Source organism: Limanda limanda, chromosome 1 (genome assembly GCF_963576545.1).
Source record: "Limanda limanda chromosome 1, fLimLim1.1, whole genome shotgun sequence".
Lineage (NCBI taxonomy): Eukaryota > Metazoa > Chordata > Actinopteri > Pleuronectiformes > Pleuronectidae > Limanda > Limanda limanda.
This window is the reverse complement of record NC_083636.1, coordinates 1037142-1057443: the sequence shown is the minus strand read 5'-3', so window position 1 is coordinate 1057443 and position 20302 is coordinate 1037142. Positions and strand designations below refer to the sequence as shown.

Here is a 20302-nt window from a genome sequence, read left to right as displayed (position 1 = left end):
ATGTCTGTGGTACACAAGTCTGTTTCTGCTGGTTTCCACCTCATCACTCTCCTGAATTGTTTAACAAATGTCATTTGTTGTAAATCCCGTCTCAGACAGAGTGTGTGTTGTTGTGTGTTTTCAGGACCTGAAGGCCAACGAGTCTCGTCTGAGGGACATCAACAAGGTGGCGTCTGAGCTGGAGTCTGAAGGTCTGATGGCGGAGGAGGCGCCCATGATGCAGGCTCAGGTGAGATCTCCACCTGGATCCCACGTGTGACCCGTCCTCCAGGTTGGACTTGTTGATTCATGGAGATTCCTTTTTTCTCATTTGCAGCAACAAGAGATGCTCGGCTCTGCTCCAGGAAAGGTAATCATCCTTTCTGCAGCTTTTAATACACGTTGCCTGATATTTCAGAAGCAGCAGTGAAACGTGTCCTGACTCACATGGTGTGTTGTGTGTTGTGTGTTGTGTGTTGTGTCTTCAACAGGACGAAGCTGATTCTAAGACTGCGTCTCCCTGGAAGGTAAAACACGTCTCTGACTGTTTCAAAAACCTTAAATCATCCATCACTTTGATTTCATTTTAGATGAAATGCTTTGACTGCACAGATTTGAGATTTGATACAATAACTGTGCATGAAAGTTGATGTTTGATATGGAAGCATCACTTGTACCTCAGTGGTGTCTCCTCTGCATGAGGCTCGATGGGACATGTCCTCGTTGAATGAGAGCTCCTGAGGCTCTGACTCATGTAGAGAAATGTCTCCCGATGTCTCCGTCGTGGACCTGGTTTCATGGGTTCTGCTGTAGCCGTGGTTGCGGTGTTTACTGTTTCCTGATTGGCTGTCACGTCTCTGGAGAAGATGAAACCTGAGAGTTTCACTCCTGACTGCTGTGGTGTTTCTCTGTTTTTGTCTCCGCCCTCCTCTTCATGTTTGACTGTAGAATATACGCTTGGCTGTTCAAACAACGGCTAACTTTAATACTATCAAGGTAAGATGAACTAGTCCATTCCCCCCCCCACACCGTTTCTGTGTCCGGCATCGTGATGAGACCTCTAACCCCGTCGTTGTCATGGAGTCTTTTGGGGGGTCACATGCCCCCCCTCTTCCTGTGCCTGTGTCCAGTGTTCAGTTTAGACTCCGTGTTCGTCCTCTTAGAATCTAACGTAGTTTGAATGAAAGACATAAAGCCTGCGTTATGTCTTCTGCATCTCCAAAGACATGTGGACGTTTGGCTTGTTTTTTCTTTGTGTGTAATGTTCAGGGCTGGAATCAAAGAAAAAGATCTTCTGATTCATCAGGATTTCTATTTGAATGATCCGATATCAATCTTCATAATCGTTGGTCTTTGAATTTCCGTAGACGGGAATCTTAACACCTCCACTCAGAAGGTGATGTTCCACCAGAGCTCGTCTGTCCATCAGAAACATCACTCAAAAGATATTTTATGGAGGTTTGAAAATCCCAAGATAAATATGAATCCAGGAGTTTCTTATCACTTTCTTTCCCATGGCGAGATTGGGCGATAGTCTTGGTTGTGGTACGTACTCTCCGAGCGCCCTTTCATTTATCAGAAGTTTTATTTTAACAATTCTAAGAAGCTGAAGATTAGTATTTATCGGATAGAACCGAATCCTCGACAATTGAAATAAATTAAATTTATCAATATTGGATTTTGAGAATAGAAATCCAATCTAATCAGAAGATCTGTGTCGACTTCCAGCCCTCGTATGTTTTTTTTTTATCAAACTTCTGTTCCTGTGCACGTTCCCTTCATCTTCCTGTTTGTGTCATCACCGTGTGTGAACATCAAACGCACAACAAGCACAAACTATGCACATGAGCACACACTGTATCTGCAGCTTTGTGTTAAATTCAATGTTTAATCCGAGATTTCTCACCTCACTTTAAAATGTGATCACTTCATTTATTTGACAAATAAGTTTGAGCACATCGATCTTCACATGATTTCAAATGGACATATTATGCTCTTTTTATTTTCACACAAATCCATAATAAACATTTGATAGTGTCCACCATATATTTATATTTCAAATACTCCTATTTATTAGCTGTAGTGCTGTACAGTCACATTAACAGACAAAGAGCGTGATAGGTCCTGGTTGATCATCCAGATGAGCAGATGATCACCAGAGGAAGCTGCTGTTTCTCATGTGAAGTCTCTTGTCTCCAGGAGCTGAACAACCACTGGCGCTCGCTGCAGCAGCTGGCGGAGGAGAGGAGCAACATGCTGGGCTCCGCCCACGAGGTGCAGCGCTTCCACAGGTGGGACCAGGAGGAGGAGACACAGGGAGGATCTGAGACATCAGCTACAGGTTCTTAACCATGTGGTGTCTCCACAGAGATGCTGATGAAACCAAAGAGTGGATAGAGGAGAAGAACCAAGCTCTGAACACTGATAACTACGGCCACGACCTGGCGAGCGTCCAGGCTCTGCAGCGCAAACACGAAGGCTTCGAGAGAGACCTGGCCGCCCTCGGGGACAAGGTCCGCCTCTCCTCAGGGATCTCAGCAGGATGGACCAGTTCATGTGATTCCCTCTGAGACTCATTTCCCCCCCGTCTGCTCCTCTCAGGTGAACTCTCTGGGCGAGACGGCCGAGCGTCTGATCCAGTCCCACCCGGAGGCCGTGGACGACATCCAGGAGAAGTGCACCGAGCTGAACACGGCGTGGAGCAGCCTGGTGGGGCGGGCCGACCAGCGCAAGGACAAACTGGGAAACTCCCACGACCTGCAGCGCTTCCTGTCGGACTTCAGGTGAGGAGCGAGCAGCCAGGAGATCCACCGGGTGGAACCAGAACCCAACTGAGACTAAGAGATTATTAACATGTGTCTCCGTCTGTCCACAGAGATCTGATGTCCTGGATCAACGGCATCCGAGGGCTGGTGTCCTCAGAGGAGCTGGCCAAGGATGTGACCGGAGCCGAGGCTCTTCTGGAGCGCCACCAGGTACAGAGCTCCTCCTCCAGGGGTCACTGCAGGTCACCGACCATCTCTCTATCAGATCGCCTGCCGACTGGAGGAGAGTCGTGTTCACATCCTCGTTCCACCAGAGAGAGAGAGACCTGATGTTCCACATGATGTCACTCTGTCATTCATTCTTTGTATTTCAGTCATTACGCTACCAGCCTGTTAGCCTCTGTAGCTTCTAGACACTGGCGCTGATGTTAGCGTTCATGTTGCAGTTTCCATCGTGACCACGAGCTCACCAGTTCTTTTCTCTTGGATCCAGGAGCACCGCACGGAGATCGACGCTCGGGCCGGGACCTTCCAGGCCTTCGAGCAGTTCGGCCAGCAGCTGCTGGCGAGAGGTCACTACGCCAGTCCTGAGATCCAACAGAAGCTGGAGGCGTTGGACCGCGAGCGGGCCGACCTGGAGAAGGCCTGGGTGCAGCGCCGCATGATGCTGGACCAATGCCTGGAGCTGCAGGTAGAGTTTAGTTCCACACGATGGCGGCGGTGAGGTCACTGAGTCGTCGCTGACCTTCGACCTTTGTTCCTCTTCAGCTCTTCAACAGAGACTGTGAACAGGCTGAGAACTGGATGGCGGCTCGTGAAGCGTTCCTCGCCAGCGACGACAAGGGCGACTCCCTGGACAGCGTGGAGGCGCTCATCAAGAAACATGAAGACTTCGACAAGGCCATCAACGTTCAGGTAACTGTTCCACCGCCGACTGGAGTCCCACTGATCCTCGTCTTCTGTTCTGATTCCATGGTTTCATGTTGTTCAGGAGGAGAAGATCGCCGCCCTGCAGTCCTTCGCTGACCAGCTGGTCGGCGCTGATCATTACGCCAAACCTGAGATCTTCAACCGCCGCAACGAGGTGCTGGACAGGTGAGGAGGAACGTCTTCTAACACGAGAACATGTGACTCGTTCTGATCTCAGAAGGAACCACAGACTGAACTCCTCCAGCGTCCCCATGTGTTATTTACAGAACGCTAAACCAGAACTTATATACTGTCTGTGTACTGAAATACTGCAGTAACACACGTAGTACACAGCAAGTATGTGAACTACTAGAGCTTAATATGGAGCCTTTGGGAAACATGTAACACTCCCACACACACACACACAGGAGGTTCTTCTCCCTGTGGGATACTGAACCTGGTCTTGATGTTTTCCAGGTGGCGCCGGCTGAAGGCCCAGATGATCGAGAAGCGTTCCAAGCTGGGAGAGTCTCAGACTCTGCAGCAGTTCAGCCGAGACGTGGACGAGATCGAAGCTTGGATCAGTGAGAAGCTGCAGACGGCGACTGACGAATCCTACAAAGACCCGACGAACATCCAGGTAACGATCCCACGAATCTGTTCAGACCTGGTGTCAGTGTGAGTCAGAGCAGAGAGACTACGTGTTCCTTAGTCAGAGCAAAGTGAATTAAAAACAATCCCTCAGCTTGTTGGTCAGGTGATAAAGTTCCTCTGAGTCATGTGACCTGAGCAACATCAAACTGTTAACTGTCTGTGTTACTGACTGAACTCTCCTGACTGTTGATCCGTCCGTTTGTCTCGTCTGAAGTGAGACTGAACTTTTCTCCCACTGTCTTTATTTCTTCATAGCTGTCCAAGCTGCTGGTAAGTTTGTGTAGTGTGTCGCTGACTAACACCTGAGCAGGTTCCTCCATGTGTGTGTGTCTGTGTCTGTACTGTGTGTGTAGACACCACATAGAACATCCTGTCCATCCTCAGTCCGTCCCTCATCAGCACCGTCCAGCGCCGGCTTCTTTTCCACTTGGTTGTCCATTTTGATGTTTTAATTCCACTGTTAATTTTATTTCATTCCAGGTTTGTCTTTATCATCAAATGTTATAGTTTTGGGTTTGGCTTCCATTGTTGTGTTCAGCTCTTGAGGAGAAGAGTTTTCTTTAAATTTGCTTCACTCGGGATAAAGTTGATTTAATTCGATCTTGGAAGGAAATTCCAACGTCTGAAAGATTCCTGATGAAAAACAGATAAAACGACATTGATCTCAAATTCTAACGAAAACAAATCTGATCTGTTGTTGAAGTAAATTATGAAACTTTGAGTCAGGAAACAGTGAAATGAGTTGAAGCCACTTTGAAGAGACTCTTGCTCCTGTAGGTTTCAGCTCTTGTTGCCGTCCGTCACCTGTTTGTCTGTTTGTTTAAATCCACGTCCGACACGTTGTCTCTTCTAGTTTCTCTCCTTTTTTTTTATTTCACCGTCAAGTTCTTTTTACACAGTTTAAACTTTTTGATTAGATTTGGTTTAAAAAACCAGTAACTTCATCTCTTGTGCTGAATGTAAGTATGAAACCACTGAGCCATGACGACCAGATCTGACCAAGGTTTGACGACGCCTCCGTCTTCTCAGTTTATTTTGAAATGTCTGCAGTTGAGTTTCTTTTCTTCTGCTGAACGACGACGCTTCGTCCAAATCTTCATTCTGAAACTTAAACAACCTCGTACCATAAACTGATTAAAATCTGATCAAACTGTAAAACTTGAGGTGTTTTTAAAACTCATGTGTTGTTGTAAATGTTTCCCACTCGTGTTCTCACGCTGCGTCCGTGTTCCCTCCCTCCTCCGTCAGAGCAAGCATCAGAAACATCAGGCGTTCGAGGCCGAGCTGCACGCCAACGCAGACCGGATCCGTGGCGTCATCGATACAGGAAACACTTTGATCCAGAGAGGAGCCTGCGCCGGCAGCGAGGACGCCGTCAAGGTGGGTTCACACGGGAAGGTTGTTATTCAATCTCCATCACAGAGTGAGATCCACAGGAGGTAAACAAAGCGACTGGTGTGTTTCCTCAGGCTCGACTCGGCGCTCTGGACGAACAGTGGCAGTTCCTCGTCAACAAATCAGCTGAGAAGAGCCAGAAACTGAAGGAGGCCAACAAGCAGCAGAACTTCAACACGGGCATCAAGGACTTTGACTTCTGGCTCTCTGAGGTGAGCGGCGCCGGGTGGAAGCTCCGAGCTGAACCTCTCCTTCTGTGAAGTGTGTGAAGCTGATGCGTGTCCTGGTCCCTCAGGTCGAAGCTCTGCTGGCGTCTGAGGACTACGGTAAAGATCTGGCCTCAGTCAACAACCTGCTGAAGAAGCACCAGCTGCTGGAGGCTGATATCTCCGCCCACGAGGTAACGAGCTCATTCCTCTGCATGTGGGTCGGCTCCTCCTCCTCCTCCGGAGACACAACTGAGCTGATTTCACAACTGTAGACTCAACAATACTCAACTTAGTCCCAATGAAGCCAGACCCTGACCTCCTCTGCTCCCACAGGATCGTCTGAAGGACCTGAACGGCCAGGCCGACAGCCTGATGGGCAGCAGCGCCTTCGACACCACGCTGGTGAAGGAGAAGCGCGACGCCGTCAACGGACGCTTCGCCAAGATCAAGAGCATGGCCGCCGGGCGCCGGGCGAAACTCAACGAGTCGCACCGCCTGCACCAGTTCTTCAGGGACCTGGACGACGAAGAGTCTTGGATCAAGTAAGAAACGTTTCCCCTCAGTTCATGTTCTCCAGAGGAACATCAGCCTGCTTGTCCCTCAGAGGATTTATGACCCATTTTGATTCTAAACGCACACAGAGAGAAGAAGTTGCTTGTGAGCTCGGAGGACTACGGACGTGATTTGACAGGTGTGCAGAATCTGAGGAAGAAGCACAAGAGGCTGGAGGCGGAGCTTGGAGCGCACGAGCCGGCCATTCAGGTACCAGCTGCTCCTCTGGGTGTAGGTCCTCAGTCTATGGTCATGGGAAGTTGGATTATTCACTTTCTGGATTGTGTGTGTGTGTGTGTGTGTGTGTGTGTGTGTGTGTGTGTGTGTGTGTGTGTGTGTGTGTGTGTGTGTGTGTGTGTGTGTGTGTGTGTGTGTGTGTGTGTGTGTGTGTGTGTGTGTGTGTGTGTGTGTGTGTGTGTGTGTGTGTGTGTGTGTGTGTGTGTGTGTGTTTGTGTGTCTGTTTGTGTGTGTGTGTCTGTTTGTGTGTGTGTGTGAGAACAGTCGGTGCTGGACACTGGGAAGAAGCTGTCTGATGACAACACCATCGGTCAGGATGAGATCCAGCAGAGACTCGCCCAGTTTGTCGACCACTGGAAGGAGCTCAAAGACTTGTCTGGAGCGAGGTACTGTCGTCCTGCTGAGACACACACACACACACACACACACACACACACACACACACACACACACACAGACACACACCAGCAGCTGTGTAACTGTGTTGTGTGTTTCCCAGGGGACAGAGGCTGGAGGAGTCGCTGGAGTACCAGCAGTTTGTGGCGAATGTGGAAGAAGAAGAAGCTTGGATCAATGAGAAGTTGAATCTGGTCGGGAGCGAGGACTACGGAGACACGCTGGCCGCTGTGCAGGTGTGTGTCTGTGTGTGTAGGAGCAACACTCTCAGGTCCATAACATGAAGTCAGTGTTGTGTAACCTCACGGGTGTTTGTGTTGACCAGGGTCTGCTGAAGAAGCACGAAGCCTTCGAGACGGACTTCACCGTCCACCGGGACCGAGTCAACGACGTGTGCTCCAACGGAGAGGAGCTGATCAAGAAGGTTCTGAGACGTCCTCCTCCTGGTGTGTGTAGCGTGACCACGAGAGCAGCAGCAGTGTGTTCACGTGTGTGTCTGTTTCCAACAGAACAACCATCACGTGGACAGCATCAGCGCCAAGATGTCGGCTCTGAGAGGGAAAGTGTCTGAGCTGGAGCGGGCCGCGGCTCAGAGGAAAGCCAAGCTGGACGAGAACTCTGCCTTCCTGCAGTTCAACTGGAAGGCCGACGTGGTCGAGTCCTGGATCGGTACAGATCTACACTCTACAGATCTACACTCTACAGATCTACACTTCATATCTTATACCACAGCCGGCCACCAGGGGCTGGTGATGAACAGTGTGACTCTGCTGTTTGTGTTTTGATCTGAAGCTGTTTGTGTTTCAGGTGAGAAAGAAAACAGTTTGAAGACGGACGACTACGGCAGAGACTTGTCCTCTGTGCAGACGCTGCTCACCAAGCAGGTGCGTCCTCGTCTCTAACTCTCTCCTCCCTCGCTCCACGTCCCTCTGACCTCTGACCCTGTTTGTTTTGGGGCGTCTGTCTGCAGGAGACCTTCGACGCCGGCCTGCAGGCCTTCCAGCAGGAGGGCATCACCAACATCACAGCTCTGATGGACCAGCTGCTCGCCGCCCAGCACGTCCAATCCAAAGCCATCGAAGCTCGTCACGCCGCCTTGATGAAGCGCTGGAACCAGCTGCTGTCTAACTCCGCCTCTCGCAAGAAGAAGCTTCTAGAAGCTCAGGATCATTTCAGAAAGGTGAAGAGGTCAAGCTGAGGATTGATGCTCTTTGAGTATCTGTATTAAATCTTATTATTCTGATGAACTCTTGTGTTTTTTCCCTCCACAGGTTGAAGACTTGTTCCTCACATTCGCCAAGAAGGCGTCGGCCTTCAACAGCTGGTTTGAGAACGCGGAGGAGGACCTGACGGACCCGGTGCGGTGCAACTCTCTGGAGGAGATCCGGGCGCTGCGTGAGGCCCACGAGGCGTTCCGCTCCTCGCTGAGCTCGGCTCAGGCCGACTTCAACCAGCTGGCGGAGCTGGACCAGCAGATCAAGAGCTACCAGGTGGTGTCCAACCCCTACACCTGGTTCACCATGGAGGCGCTGGAGGAGACCTGGAGGAACCTGCAGAAGATCATCAAGGTCTTTAAACCAAACTCTGCTTTCTACCCTGAGACGAGTTCCATGAGACTCTTGATTCATGTAAATGATAAATCATCTTCTGTGTGAGCGCAGGAGCGAGAGCTGGAGCTGCAGAAGGAGCAGAGACGACAGGAGGAGAACGACAAGTTGCGTCAGGAGTTTGCTCAGCACGCCAACGCCTTCCACCAGTGGCTGCAGGAGACCAGGTACAGGGCGGGTTCCCCCCCGGTGTTCACCTCCGACCTCAGGTCGACTCGCACAGTTCAGAGTGAAGATCTCAGTTCAGCCTGAAGAGGGCGATGTTCTGCTGACGTCTGTAGATGAAGATGAGGCGAATGGAGATGTTGTTTGTGTTTCTACTGAATGAGTTTGAGTTATAGATAGATGGATAGATAGATAGATAGATAGATAGATAGATAGATAGATAGATAGATAGATAGATAGATAGATAGATAGATGGATAGATGGATAGATGGATAGATGGATAGATGGATAGATGGATAGATGGATAGATAGATAGATAGATAGATAGATGGATAGATGGATAGATGGATAGATGGATAGATGGATAGATGGATAGATGGATAGATGGATAGATAGATAGATAGATTACTTTATTCATCCCCGAAGGGAAATTAAGTCGTCATAGCAGCCGGTATATTTGAATACAATAGAATAAATAGAATAAAATAAAAAATATTGAGGTAGAAAGAATAAAAACAGAAACACAAGATAAATAGGTAGATAAGGTGCAGTGGCAAGATGATGGTAATAGTACTGATGATATGATGGTAATGTTATTGTTAGACAGTATATAAATAAAGTACAGTATATATAGTATATAATATAACATAATATATATTTATATATGATAGTAATTATACCAATATAATAGCAGTATATAGTAATAATGGCAGCAACAGTATATATAATAATATTAGTAATATTATAACAATAATTATAACATGTACACATGTCTAAATATGTGTATATAGACTTATATATACAAAGAATATACAGAGAGTATGATATGATATATAGTAGAGGTATATCGAAGTATTAGTAATACAGAAGCTCCAGAACAGGAACATGTGCAGACTTGAGTTCAGTTGTTGTTGTCGCCTCTTGTTGATGTTGTGTACTTCCTCTCTCTCCTTCCTCCGCCTGCTCGTGTTCTCGCTGCTCATCAGGACGTATCTGCTGGACGGGTGAGGACCACTCCTCTTTCTATACGTCTGAGTGGATGTTGTTAAATGATGGAACTTGGGACCATCTTGAAACCACATGTTCCTCCTGCTCCTGTGTGAAACCTGTTCTCCTCTCTGCCCCCCCCCCCGCCCTCTCTCTGATAGCATAGCGTATCGACGGGTTGTCTGTGTCTATCAGTACCAGGTTGCTGATGATCTCTCTGGAAGGTTCAAGCTTTGCTCTGTTTTCGTTTGCTTTCCCTGATCCACCTCCGTCTAAACTCAGTGTTGAGTTGTTGAGTTGTGTGTTTGTTCGGTACTAACACACAACAAGTGACCTCACTGACCTCACTGGTTCCTCCCTCAGCACTGAGAGCCTGTCCCAGTTCCTCCTTGGCGCCACCACCTAGCTCCGCCCCCTGTGGCTCTGTTTGGAAGGACACTCCCCAGCGGAGTCCCTCCCTCTCTGGGGGGGGGGGGGGAGATGTGACAGGCCCCAAATCACACGTGTGCTTTAAAGCAGCTTTATAGAGATTCAGTTTATTGTTCTGCACGTGTTTAATATGTTTAATATGTTCCTGCTCATCACAAACTAATGATCCATTGCAGCAGCAGCTCTATCCTCACTTGGTTTATTTCCAGTTGTTGTTGTCATGTAAATATATCACAACAACAACAACAAAGAAAAACTACACGTTGAATCAGTTTCATCAGGAGCTGATCTCCATCACGGCAGCAACATTCACAGTCACTTCCTCTTTTGCACTTTATCCTACAAAGTAAAAGTATATACAAACTTTTTTTTGCTGCATTACTTCATTTTGAGCTGACTCAGAGCTTTTATTCTGAAAGGGCCAGTCTGAAGATTGTTGCTTATCTAACAGACGACAAAAATTCACCACACATGAACATTAATAAAAACAAATCCACTTTTATTTTGTGAAAAACATTGAATAATTTAACTGTAAAAGTGAAGGAGGAGTTGAAGTGGACCAGTTGCTCCATAAATACACATTTATTCAAAACAATGAAAAGTAGTTTTGGCTTCACTGAGCTGAACAAATATTAACTTGACATTTATGAAACCAGGAAACGTTTCTAACTTCACTCAAAGTCACAATAAAGAGTTTCAGTTCTTGTGTGTGTGGCGGCCATGACGAGTGCAGGCGTTCTCCAGATGTGCTGCCCCCCCCCCTCACGTCCCTCTGTGTGTCCGCAGGTCGTGCATGGTGGAGGAGTCGGGAACGCTGGAGTCACAGCTGGAGGCCACCAAGGTAACGACCAGTGATCATGTGACGCTTGTCGTGGCAGTTTCTACAATCCCAGGAAACGAGTCTCAAAACTCTTACAGTGTCGTCACCTCCCTGTAATGCTCCAGCATGGTTCACACCACAGAGTTTAGTTTGTAACATGCACCCAGAAAGAAAACAGGTCATTTCTTTTATACATTCGGCTAACCCCTCCCACTCTGGAGGGGGGGTGTTAAACAGGAAAAGGTTGAGATCCTTTGATCACATGAATACAACAATGCCTAGAAAATCAGGTTACTGTGTCTATGGTAATCAGGTCAATACACATTCATTAGTACAGGAGGCAGCATGATCAAGGTTACATTGTTATAGAGAAAATCAGGTTACTGTGTCTAGAGATTCAATCATGATCAAACAGAGGGGAAATAAACATGATTATTATGGTCAACTGTTATATTTCCCTCGCACGCTGCTGCTGGAGGTCGAGGCCGAAGCAGGAAGTGAGAGTTGATGGTTTTTCTTGATGTTCGTGCAGCGTAAACATCAGGAGATCCGGGCGATGCGCAGCCAGCTGAAGAAGATCGAGGACCTGGGAGCAGCGATGGAGGAGGCGCTGATCCTGGACAACAAGTACACGGAGCACAGCACGGTGGGTCTGGCCCAGCAGTGGGACCAGCTGGACCAGCTGGGGATGAGGATGCAACACAACCTGGAGCAGCAGATCCAGGCCAGGTACGGACCAGCACCTCGGCTCCTGGTCCTCTGAGTCACGTGACCACATGGAGCTCATGTCCGTCCCTCTTGTCTTTCAGAAACACCACCGGCGTGACGGAGGAGGCGCTGAAGGAGTTCAGCATGATGTTCAAGTACGTGGCTCTGCCCTGGTCCTGGTTCTGGTTCTGGTTCTGGTTCTGGGACTTTGAATCCTCATGTTCTCACGTCTCTTCACAGGCACTTCGACAAGGAGAAGTCCGGGCGTCTGAACCACCAGGAGTTCAAGTCCTGTCTGCGCTCGCTGGGCTACGACCTGCCCATGGTGGAGGAGGGGGAGCCGGACCCGGAGTTCGAGGCCATACTCGACACGGTGGATCCCAACAGGTCCGACAACACGTCAGCAAACACACAAACACAAACGCACTCTACACAAAGTCTGAGTGTTTGTCCCTAAAATACACATCGGCTGTTTCAGGAACGTGTAACAAGCTACTGCTGCGACCCTTTCTACACCAAAGTATCTGTTGTCTTACTGTGTGGATGTGTGTGTAACTCTGTGTGTGTCTGTGTGTGTCTGTGTGTTACTGTGTGTGTCTGTGTGTGTGCAGGGACGGGAACGTGTCGTTGCAGGAGTACATGGCGTTCATGATCAGCCGTGAGACGGAGAACGTGAAGTCCAGCGAGGAGATCGAGAGCGCGTTCCGAGCTCTGAGCGTCGAGAACCGACCCTACGTCACTAAAGAGGAGCTGTACCAGGTGGGTGGAGCTTAACTCCTCCTCCTGTGGATCGGATTCAGTGTCACCGTTCAGCTCTAACTGTCTCCTCCTCTTCCTCCTCCTCCTCTTTCTCCTCCTCCTCCTCTTTCTCCTCTAGAACCTGAGCAAGGAGCAGGCTGATTACTGCCTCTCACACATGAAGCCGTTCCTCGACACTAAGGGCCGCGAGCTGCCGTCAGCGTTCGACTTCGTGGAGTTCACCCGCTCGCTCTTCGTCAACTGACCCCCCCCCCCCTCCCCCGCCAGTGACCAATCGGGACGCGTTTTCCCAAACACACACACACACACACACGCTTCAACACCAACACACAGCTGAAACTGCATGATTGTGGCCCGAGGATTCCTCACTGATAACAAGCGTCTGTCTGTATTTATCTCTCACGTCGTGCTTCATCCCTCGTCTGCTTCTGATTGTTTTAGCTTCGATGAATTGAACCTAATAATAAGAATAATATAACAACAACCTCTCAACTGCAGTGTGCTTTAATAAACGCTCCTGGTTACAACTGGAAACCTGCGTCCGCTGCTTCGTTCTTTCACTCCAGCACTCGACTCATTCTGCCACCTGATTGGCTATCTGCTCCAGCTGGCTGCTCTCCCTCGGGCGCTGCTCCGACAGGTCGGCGCTCAGCTGCCAGACGCCGAGCGACCCGTCAGTACTGCCCACGGCCAGCAGGTGGGGGTTGTGAGCGTTGAAGGACAGGCTGGTGGCAGCGTGTCCGGCCCCCCCCTGCTCGATGGTGGCTGCTGCTCGGAGAGATCTGCGTCCGAGGTCAAAGATCTGCAGCTTCCCTGAGAACAGAGAGAGAGGAGGTCATGTTGCAGCCGTCTGATTGGACGAGGGACGTCCAGTGACTCAGAGGGGGGACATGTCAACAAAGAGCTCATTCAGTTTCAGTGTGAATCTGGACAAAGGGAACAGATCCAGAGTTATATTTGTTCTATTTAAACCACAATGTAAAGTAGTTGAGCTCAAATCCTTTAAACAGGGTCAAAGTCTATAATACTGAAATATGATCGGGTTTGAATTCATTATGTGAACGTTAACTCAGTTTCCAGAGTAATTCTCCTCTTGGCTCCTTCACTTTATCTTCAGCTATGATGATGTGTAACTAGGGTTGCAAAATTCCGGGAATATTCAAAGTTGGAAACTTTCCATGGGAATTAACGGGAATTAACGGAAATATATGGGAATTAACGGGAATATACAGGAATATACGGGAATAAACTGGAAATGTTGTGGGTAATTTATACTAACTGTATTGACCTTGTCATATACAGACATAAATATAAACATTTTGTTGTGTCGTAGGCTGATTTGAGCCCTGAGGAAACTTTGGGCACTTGACTATATGCTTCTGCATCGTTGTGTCATTCTTAACATAGGTCTTTGCACAGTATTTGCAAATGTACACAGCCTTTCCTTCTACATTGGATGAGGTGAAATGTCTCCACACATGAGAGAGTGCACGTGGCATTGTTCTGTAGAATAAGATGAGAACAAAGTTTGTAAAAAAACACTAATGCAATGCCAGAGATATAAATAGTTAGCCAAACAATTGGAATCGTCTGTAAACATATTTTACAATTGATGGATAAATGAATGGAAATAGGCTAGATGAACAGATGAACAATCCTCAATCAGCATGCTGATATATTTTCCCAGTAATATCATGGAAACTTACCTGACTAGTCCTGCACTCTACAGCAGGCCTCAGTAGCCCTGCTGTAGAGTGAAGCATGCTGGGAGTTATCTGTGCATGTGATGGAAGAATGACCAGTGGAGGGTTGAAACTCAACGTTCCATACATCTTTAAAATAGAGTTTTGAATGATGTTTTTAATGCTCAGGGTTAAATTTGCGTAGTTTTTTGTTTGTTTTTAAATTCCAAAAATTCCCGAGCTAAACTTCCCATGGAAAGTTTCCGGAAAGTTTCCGGAAATTTAGCGGAAACTTGCCGCCCCTTTGCAACCCTATGTGTAACTAACACTGAGACTCTGATATTCCTTCATCTTAAATTTTCCTTGATAGGGTTTTTAAACGTCTTAATTTCACTGACAGTTAAATCAAATCCAGCTGCACACATCAGAGTAACGAGCAGCACCTTGTCCTGTGGCTGCGGCGACCACCAGGGGGCGGGAGGGAGACCACTGCACCTGGAACACGTAGGAGTCGGAGACCCTGAGGGACAGCAGCGGGTCGACCTGCAGCAGCGAGTGGACGTGGACCAGGCCGTCCGTCCCCGCGCTCGCAAACAGGTTCCTGCAGAGGACACGAGACAGGAAGTCAGAATAACCACTGAGCACTTCCGGGTGTGGCCTGTATGTGGCGCTGTCACCTGTGGAAGGGGGAGCAGTGGATGGAGTGGACCGGGCCGCTGCCGGGCCGGAAGGAGAAGACGGCCGGCGCCCTCGGGGTCACGCTCTGACCCTCGGAGGTCACGGCGGCCGGCGTCGTGGAGGAGAAGGAGCACCGGAGCAGGAGGCCGCCCTCCGAGCCCACCAGGAAGGTGTCCGGGTCCCAGGGAGAGAGAGCCAGGGAGGTGACGCCCACAGTGCTGCTGCCCCCCCGAGTCTGAGGGTCACAAAGGGATCTAGACACTTATTTTGAAAACACAGTCATCTGTCAGCTCTGTAGGAAGCCTGGTCACCGTCACTGGGCTTTTATTTTGAAATGTGGGAGTTCCTCTGTTCCTGTTCCTCACCTTGACGCTGACTCCCTGAGGAACCTGCTGACGGACCAAGGCGAAGGCGGCGTCCAGGACCAAGCGTCCCTGGTCCGAGTCCAACGTCCACAGCAGCACGCGTCCTCCTGAGCTGGCACTGAGGACGCCAAACCCCCCCCTCTTCTGCAGCGGCACCCAGGACACCTACACACACACAGACACACACACACACTCTGTATGAGAGGTGTCACGATACCAAACATTCAGCAGTCGGTGCCAATACCAGTAAAATAAAGGATTTTCTAAGATTCCAAAAGTGCATTCTTTGGATGTTGTTAATGTCATATACGGTAGTTTAATGTGATTGCCCATATACTGCGGGTTATACGGTAGTTGCGGACGCATGTGAGTGACTCATTATTGTGAGACACGTTCTAACGCCGCGGTCATCTGCCTCAAACACAAACTCCTTCCATACACGAGTCTTTGTGACTTTTTTATCAACAAGTCGAGGTGGAGGGAACGCCGCAGCCGCCATCTTGGTTTTCTGAATATAAACGCCGACTGGCGCAGCACCGATGCTAATGCTAAGTTGCTAACAGCAGCTGGCATCGGGGGTGTTTTGTTATCTTAGTATCGGAAGGTATCGGAAGTATCGGTTCTCGTGACATCACTACTCCGTATTTAAAGATGGACAACATGACAGCTCACAAAAAGTGAAGCCTAATCGCCCCCTGGTGGCAGGCTGCAGTAAAGCTCATAAGCCCCTCCTCCAGGTCGGCAGATGGGCGGGATGATCGACAGCTGAGACTGATGGTAATTAATAAAAACCAGTTACCTGATAAACTGGTTCTCTGTGGCTCTCTGCTGACGTCCCAGTTAGAGCCAGAACCAGGTCCTGAGTCCGACTGGTGTCCCACACGACCACCTCGCCACTGTACAGACCGCCTGCACACACACAGACACACACACACACACACACACACACACACACACACAGACACAGACACACACTCAGTTGTCAGCTGGTGATGTGAGGGCACAGACGGGCGGGGGGGGGGCGCTGGTGTACCTGCCATGAGGGCGGGCTGGTCCGGGTGACAGCACAGAGCCGTGACCCCAGAGGGAACATCCAGGACCAGATCCGCCTGGTTGGGGTTCAGACCTCGACGATCCAGATTCCACGTGCACACGTACGAGCTCTCACTGCTCCAGCCGTCATCGTCCATCCTGCACACAGAAGAAAGGGGCGTGTCAGGCAGGTGTGTCATATGCTAATGAGGAGGGGTGACAACACACCGGAGCAAAGAGACAGTTTCACCCATAGATTTATATAAAGACTAGATGTCTCGTTCGACGGAGCCGGACGTCACCACATGGCGGCCATCTTGCTAGGGGGCAGCTCGCTCACCCATAACATTGTGTTGGTTAATAACCATAACTTACTCAATTTTCAACCGATTTTGAAACGGTTTGGTTTGTTATAAACGTCAGAGATGTAGATATGACACTGCATACTAATGAATAATTATATTATTTTCTAAAAAATTTAACAATTTATGCAGTGTCATAACTACATCTCTGACGTTTATAACAAACGAGACCGTTTCAAAATCGGTTGAAAATTTAGCAAGTTATGGTTATTTACCACTACCAACACAATGTTATGGGTGAGCAAGCTGCCCCCTAGCAAGATGGCCGCCATGTGGTGATGTCCGGCTCTGTTGGCCGGCCACACAGACGAGACATCTAGTCTTTATATATAAATCTATGGTTTCACCCCCCCCCCGCCATAAGACTTTTAAACTCCTCTGAACTTCAAAAACTCCACCAAACCAGCACCCTGGCATATCTGCATATTTGAATATCTGCACTACTGCACAAATTGAACTATTGTTTTATTTTTCTCTTCATCTGTAAAGATATATATTTAGATATATATATATTTTCTATTTTAAATTTTTGATATTCTATTTTATTCTATTTTATTGATATTGTATTTTATTCTATTTTATACTACTTCTATTTTAATTTTATTTTTTTGGTTGTAATTACTGAGCATTGCTTAAAGAGAGCCAGCGACTGCTTCATGTTATCTCTCTGTGCATCTGACAATAAAAATCGTGAATCTTGAATGTTGAATCTTGAATCATCACGTGTCTCCTTTAAACTGAGTTCAGATCACATGTTGAAGGTTGGTTCAGCTTGTAGCTCGTGGGTTTGAGACCTACCGACCGAATCCACAGGCCACCACGGAGCCGGTGCAGCTCCAGGACACGCAGGTCACATGGAGACCTCTCTCCTGGGCCACGGGATGCTGGAGCAGATGAAGACATGACACCTGAAACATGGAAGAACAGTGTTCAGGTGGATCCGCCTATAAGATATAAGGTCCTGGGCCTGGCCTCCTGATTGGTCGGGGATGCTTACCAGCTGACTGTGGTCGCCCCAGTTGACCTGGTGACCGTCGAAGGCGTGACTCCTGGCGTTCGAGACCAGCTCTCCTACCACCTCCTCCTCCACCCGCTGCAGGAAGTCCCTGAGGCCGGGGGGGTCTGCGGCCTCCGGGTCCAGCTGGGTGAGGAGCGGCTCTGGTTCTGTCTGAGTGGAGCTGCTGGTCCTGGACCCGCTCTGGACCTCCGCCTCACACCTGAGCACGGCTGAGGTCTGACTTCCTGTCTGAGAGGAGAACACACCTGTGACCATAGATATCATATATAATGCCTTATATATGTCTATGCCTGTGACCCCCTGACCCTGGTCCAGGGAGGAGCCTGAGAACCAGCTGACTCAGGGTGGTCACATGTTTCACTCTCCAACAGGTTCACTTCATTTCTATGACTCCATCTTCAAATGTATTTTAATCACGCCATTAATTCATCATCATAAACTGGATATATGTTTTCCCTTATTTATAATTATTGACATTTTGTTGTCAAACTGTCAAATATCAAACCTTAATGAACACACACACACACACACACACACACACAGTAGCTAGCTTTAGCCCTGTAGCTAGCTTTAGCCCTGTAGCTAGCTTTAGCCCTGTAGCTAGCTGTAACCCTGTAGCTAGCTTTAGCCCTGTAGCTAGCTTTAGCCCTGTAGCTAGCTTTAGCCCTGTAGCTAGCTGTAACCCTGTAGCTAGCTTTAGCCCTGTAGCTAGCTGTAACCCTGCAGCTAGCTTTAGCCCTATAGCTAGCTTTAGCCCTATAGCTAGCTCTAGCCCTGTAGCTAGCTTTAGCTTTAGCTCTGGATAACAACAAACCGTGTGTCGCTGACTCTCGTGTTGTTTCCTCCAAACAGACGCAACCGTCACTGAGTCCGAAGCTTCGTCTGAAAACATGATTAAAGAAAATCCTCCATTAACTCTTCAGTGTAAAGCAGCGAGAGAAGAAGAGAACTGACACTAAACTCATTCAAGCCAAACTTCCCAGGAAGCTTTTCTTTCAAGCGTCCGTTGCCTTGGATACGCACAGGACTTCCGGTCAGGGACTGCCTCCTGCTGGCGGGAGAAGTACATGACAGGTATTTAATCTGATGCCTGTGAAACTTTAATAAAGTTAAATTATTAGTAACATTTTAATGTTCTTATTTGACGTCTGTATTTTAATCTTTTGTCTTGTTAAGTTCTGTATTCATGAAGTCAGTGTTATCACACATTGGTTTAATTCGAGACTTTAAGCTTCAGTCGTGTGAAATGAGATGAATTCAACTTTTATTAATCTGAATCTTTATAGACAAGTGAGAACAAGACAAATATCAAACACAACTGAGCTTTTATACGTGTTTATAACTCTTCTGCCTGATTTTACTGTTGTTTTTTTAAAGGACCTGAATGAAAAGTTGTTCATCTGAACAGGTACGACTTTGTGTTAACGAAGCTTCACACACGAACCATCCTGAGAAGAAACAAACTCCAATCATCATGTACACATTTATTTATTGTAACAAAGCAACTGGTACACTTAGTAGAACGTGAGCAGGTTTCCAGTGGAACAGGAGGAACGCTGCAGAACTCGTTTTCTCTCCCGTCTCAAAATGTTACGCCCAGACCTCAAATTAGTTTGTTTTATAAAAAATGTACATTTCAAACTTTGTTGTGGCTGCCTGAAAAACAAGATCATGAAAATGTATTAAACAGAAGTCCAGTCGGTGTCAGAACCTGCGCTGCCCCCCCCGCCCGCCCCCCGTTGACCAACATACATGAACATCCCAAAAAAACATTTACAACAGTTGGAAAGAAACAAGCTGGTGCGTTCGATCAGTTCCATCAGAACAATAAGTCACAAAGGAAAATGCAACTTCTAATAAGCCTCAGTCCTCCACCACTGGATATATTATAATATACATTTATATATAAAAGTGGCTAAGGATGCTATGATTGGGTTATCACTGCACCATGGCTTTTTTTTATTGAACTCACAACTTTAACAGAAACTGTCATTTCCTATCTTACAGAAAAAATTGCTATTGTACGTATTTTAAATCTACGTATGACGTGCAGAATGCTACAAATTTTTTTTTATTCTTTTACGTGTTCTTTGGGTGACGAATAGAAACAAAGATCCCCGTCCACACCTGGTGTTTAACGTCATCCTGAGACACGAGTCCACGAGAGGTCGTCCGCTCGCACCTCCCTGAGGTCACTTCCTGCTCAATATGCAAATTAACGTGTGCGTGAAGCTCAGACCAGCTCATGTTTTACCAAGTGTGAGTCTGAGTTGTGTGTCAATGTGTTTGTGTGTTTGATCAAATCAGTAGAAATCAGTCAGTGTGGAAACATGAGTCAGCACATTCTCAACGTGGTTCGATGTCACAGTCGGTTCACACCTGAACACGTGTGATCAGATCGTTCAGGATGGATGTAAACGCCGGGTGTGAACTGCCCCCCCGCTGCGACCTGCGTGACCTTCACACACACGATTATATGCTGGACAGGTGGCGGCTGCGGAGGAAGAGGACGGACAGCCTGACAACGCACAGCAAAGAAAAAAAAGAGGCTGTTGTTTTCTTGTTGTTGTTTTTTTTTTACAAACCCCCCCCCC

At 48.0% G+C, this 20302-nt stretch overlaps 2 protein-coding genes across 4 annotated transcripts in view; one reads left to right on the top strand and one right to left on the bottom strand.

Moving 5' to 3' along the window:
• The window catches only part of sptan1 (spectrin alpha, non-erythrocytic 1), a 32931-nt gene extending 19826 nt beyond the window's left edge, over nt 1-13105 (top strand). The window contains exons 23-55 of one of the 3 annotated variants that reach the window (XM_061070026.1): nt 125-229; nt 317-349; nt 471-506; nt 928-975; nt 2179-2270; nt 2348-2492; nt 2581-2762; nt 2855-2954; nt 3238-3435; nt 3513-3659; nt 3736-3839; nt 4131-4293; nt 4563-4577; nt 5556-5687; nt 5777-5914; nt 5998-6102; nt 6245-6453; nt 6553-6673; nt 6965-7086; nt 7200-7332; nt 7422-7520; nt 7606-7765; nt 7904-7980; nt 8067-8276; nt 8368-8664; nt 8758-8870; nt 9855-9872; nt 11071-11125; nt 11637-11833; nt 11914-11967; nt 12053-12199; nt 12424-12571; nt 12690-13105. In XM_061070026.1, coding sequence (XP_060926009.1) covers nt 125-229; nt 317-349; nt 471-506; nt 928-975; nt 2179-2270; nt 2348-2492; nt 2581-2762; nt 2855-2954; nt 3238-3435; nt 3513-3659; nt 3736-3839; nt 4131-4293; nt 4563-4577; nt 5556-5687; nt 5777-5914; nt 5998-6102; nt 6245-6453; nt 6553-6673; nt 6965-7086; nt 7200-7332; nt 7422-7520; nt 7606-7765; nt 7904-7980; nt 8067-8276; nt 8368-8664; nt 8758-8870; nt 9855-9872; nt 11071-11125; nt 11637-11833; nt 11914-11967; nt 12053-12199; nt 12424-12571; nt 12690-12815 — 4029 coding nt within the window. In that variant the 3' untranslated portion in view covers nt 12816-13105. The remainder of the gene's footprint in view (nt 1-124; nt 230-316; nt 350-470; nt 507-927; nt 976-2178; nt 2271-2347; nt 2493-2580; nt 2763-2854; nt 2955-3237; nt 3436-3512; nt 3660-3735; nt 3840-4130; nt 4294-4562; nt 4578-5555; nt 5688-5776; nt 5915-5997; nt 6103-6244; nt 6454-6552; nt 6674-6964; nt 7087-7199; nt 7333-7421; nt 7521-7605; nt 7766-7903; nt 7981-8066; nt 8277-8367; nt 8665-8757; nt 8871-9854; nt 9873-11070; nt 11126-11636; nt 11834-11913; nt 11968-12052; nt 12200-12423; nt 12572-12689) is intronic. The other 2 variants (XM_061070017.1, XM_061070023.1) reach the window with 2 other exon arrangements.
• dync2i2 (dynein 2 intermediate chain 2) lies at nt 12838-18635 on the bottom strand. The gene is made up of 9 exons (XM_061070031.1): nt 18523-18635; nt 17688-17936; nt 17489-17598; nt 16330-16487; nt 16096-16205; nt 15297-15461; nt 14931-15166; nt 14697-14854; nt 12838-13384 (listed from the first exon to the last, which is right to left on the bottom strand). The coding sequence occupies exons 1-9, from the start codon at nt 18598-18600 to the stop codon at nt 13146-13148; spliced, it is 1503 nt and encodes a 500-aa protein (XP_060926014.1). The 5' UTR covers nt 18601-18635; the 3' UTR covers nt 12838-13145.
• Nucleotides 18636-20302: the final 1667 nt, after the last annotated feature.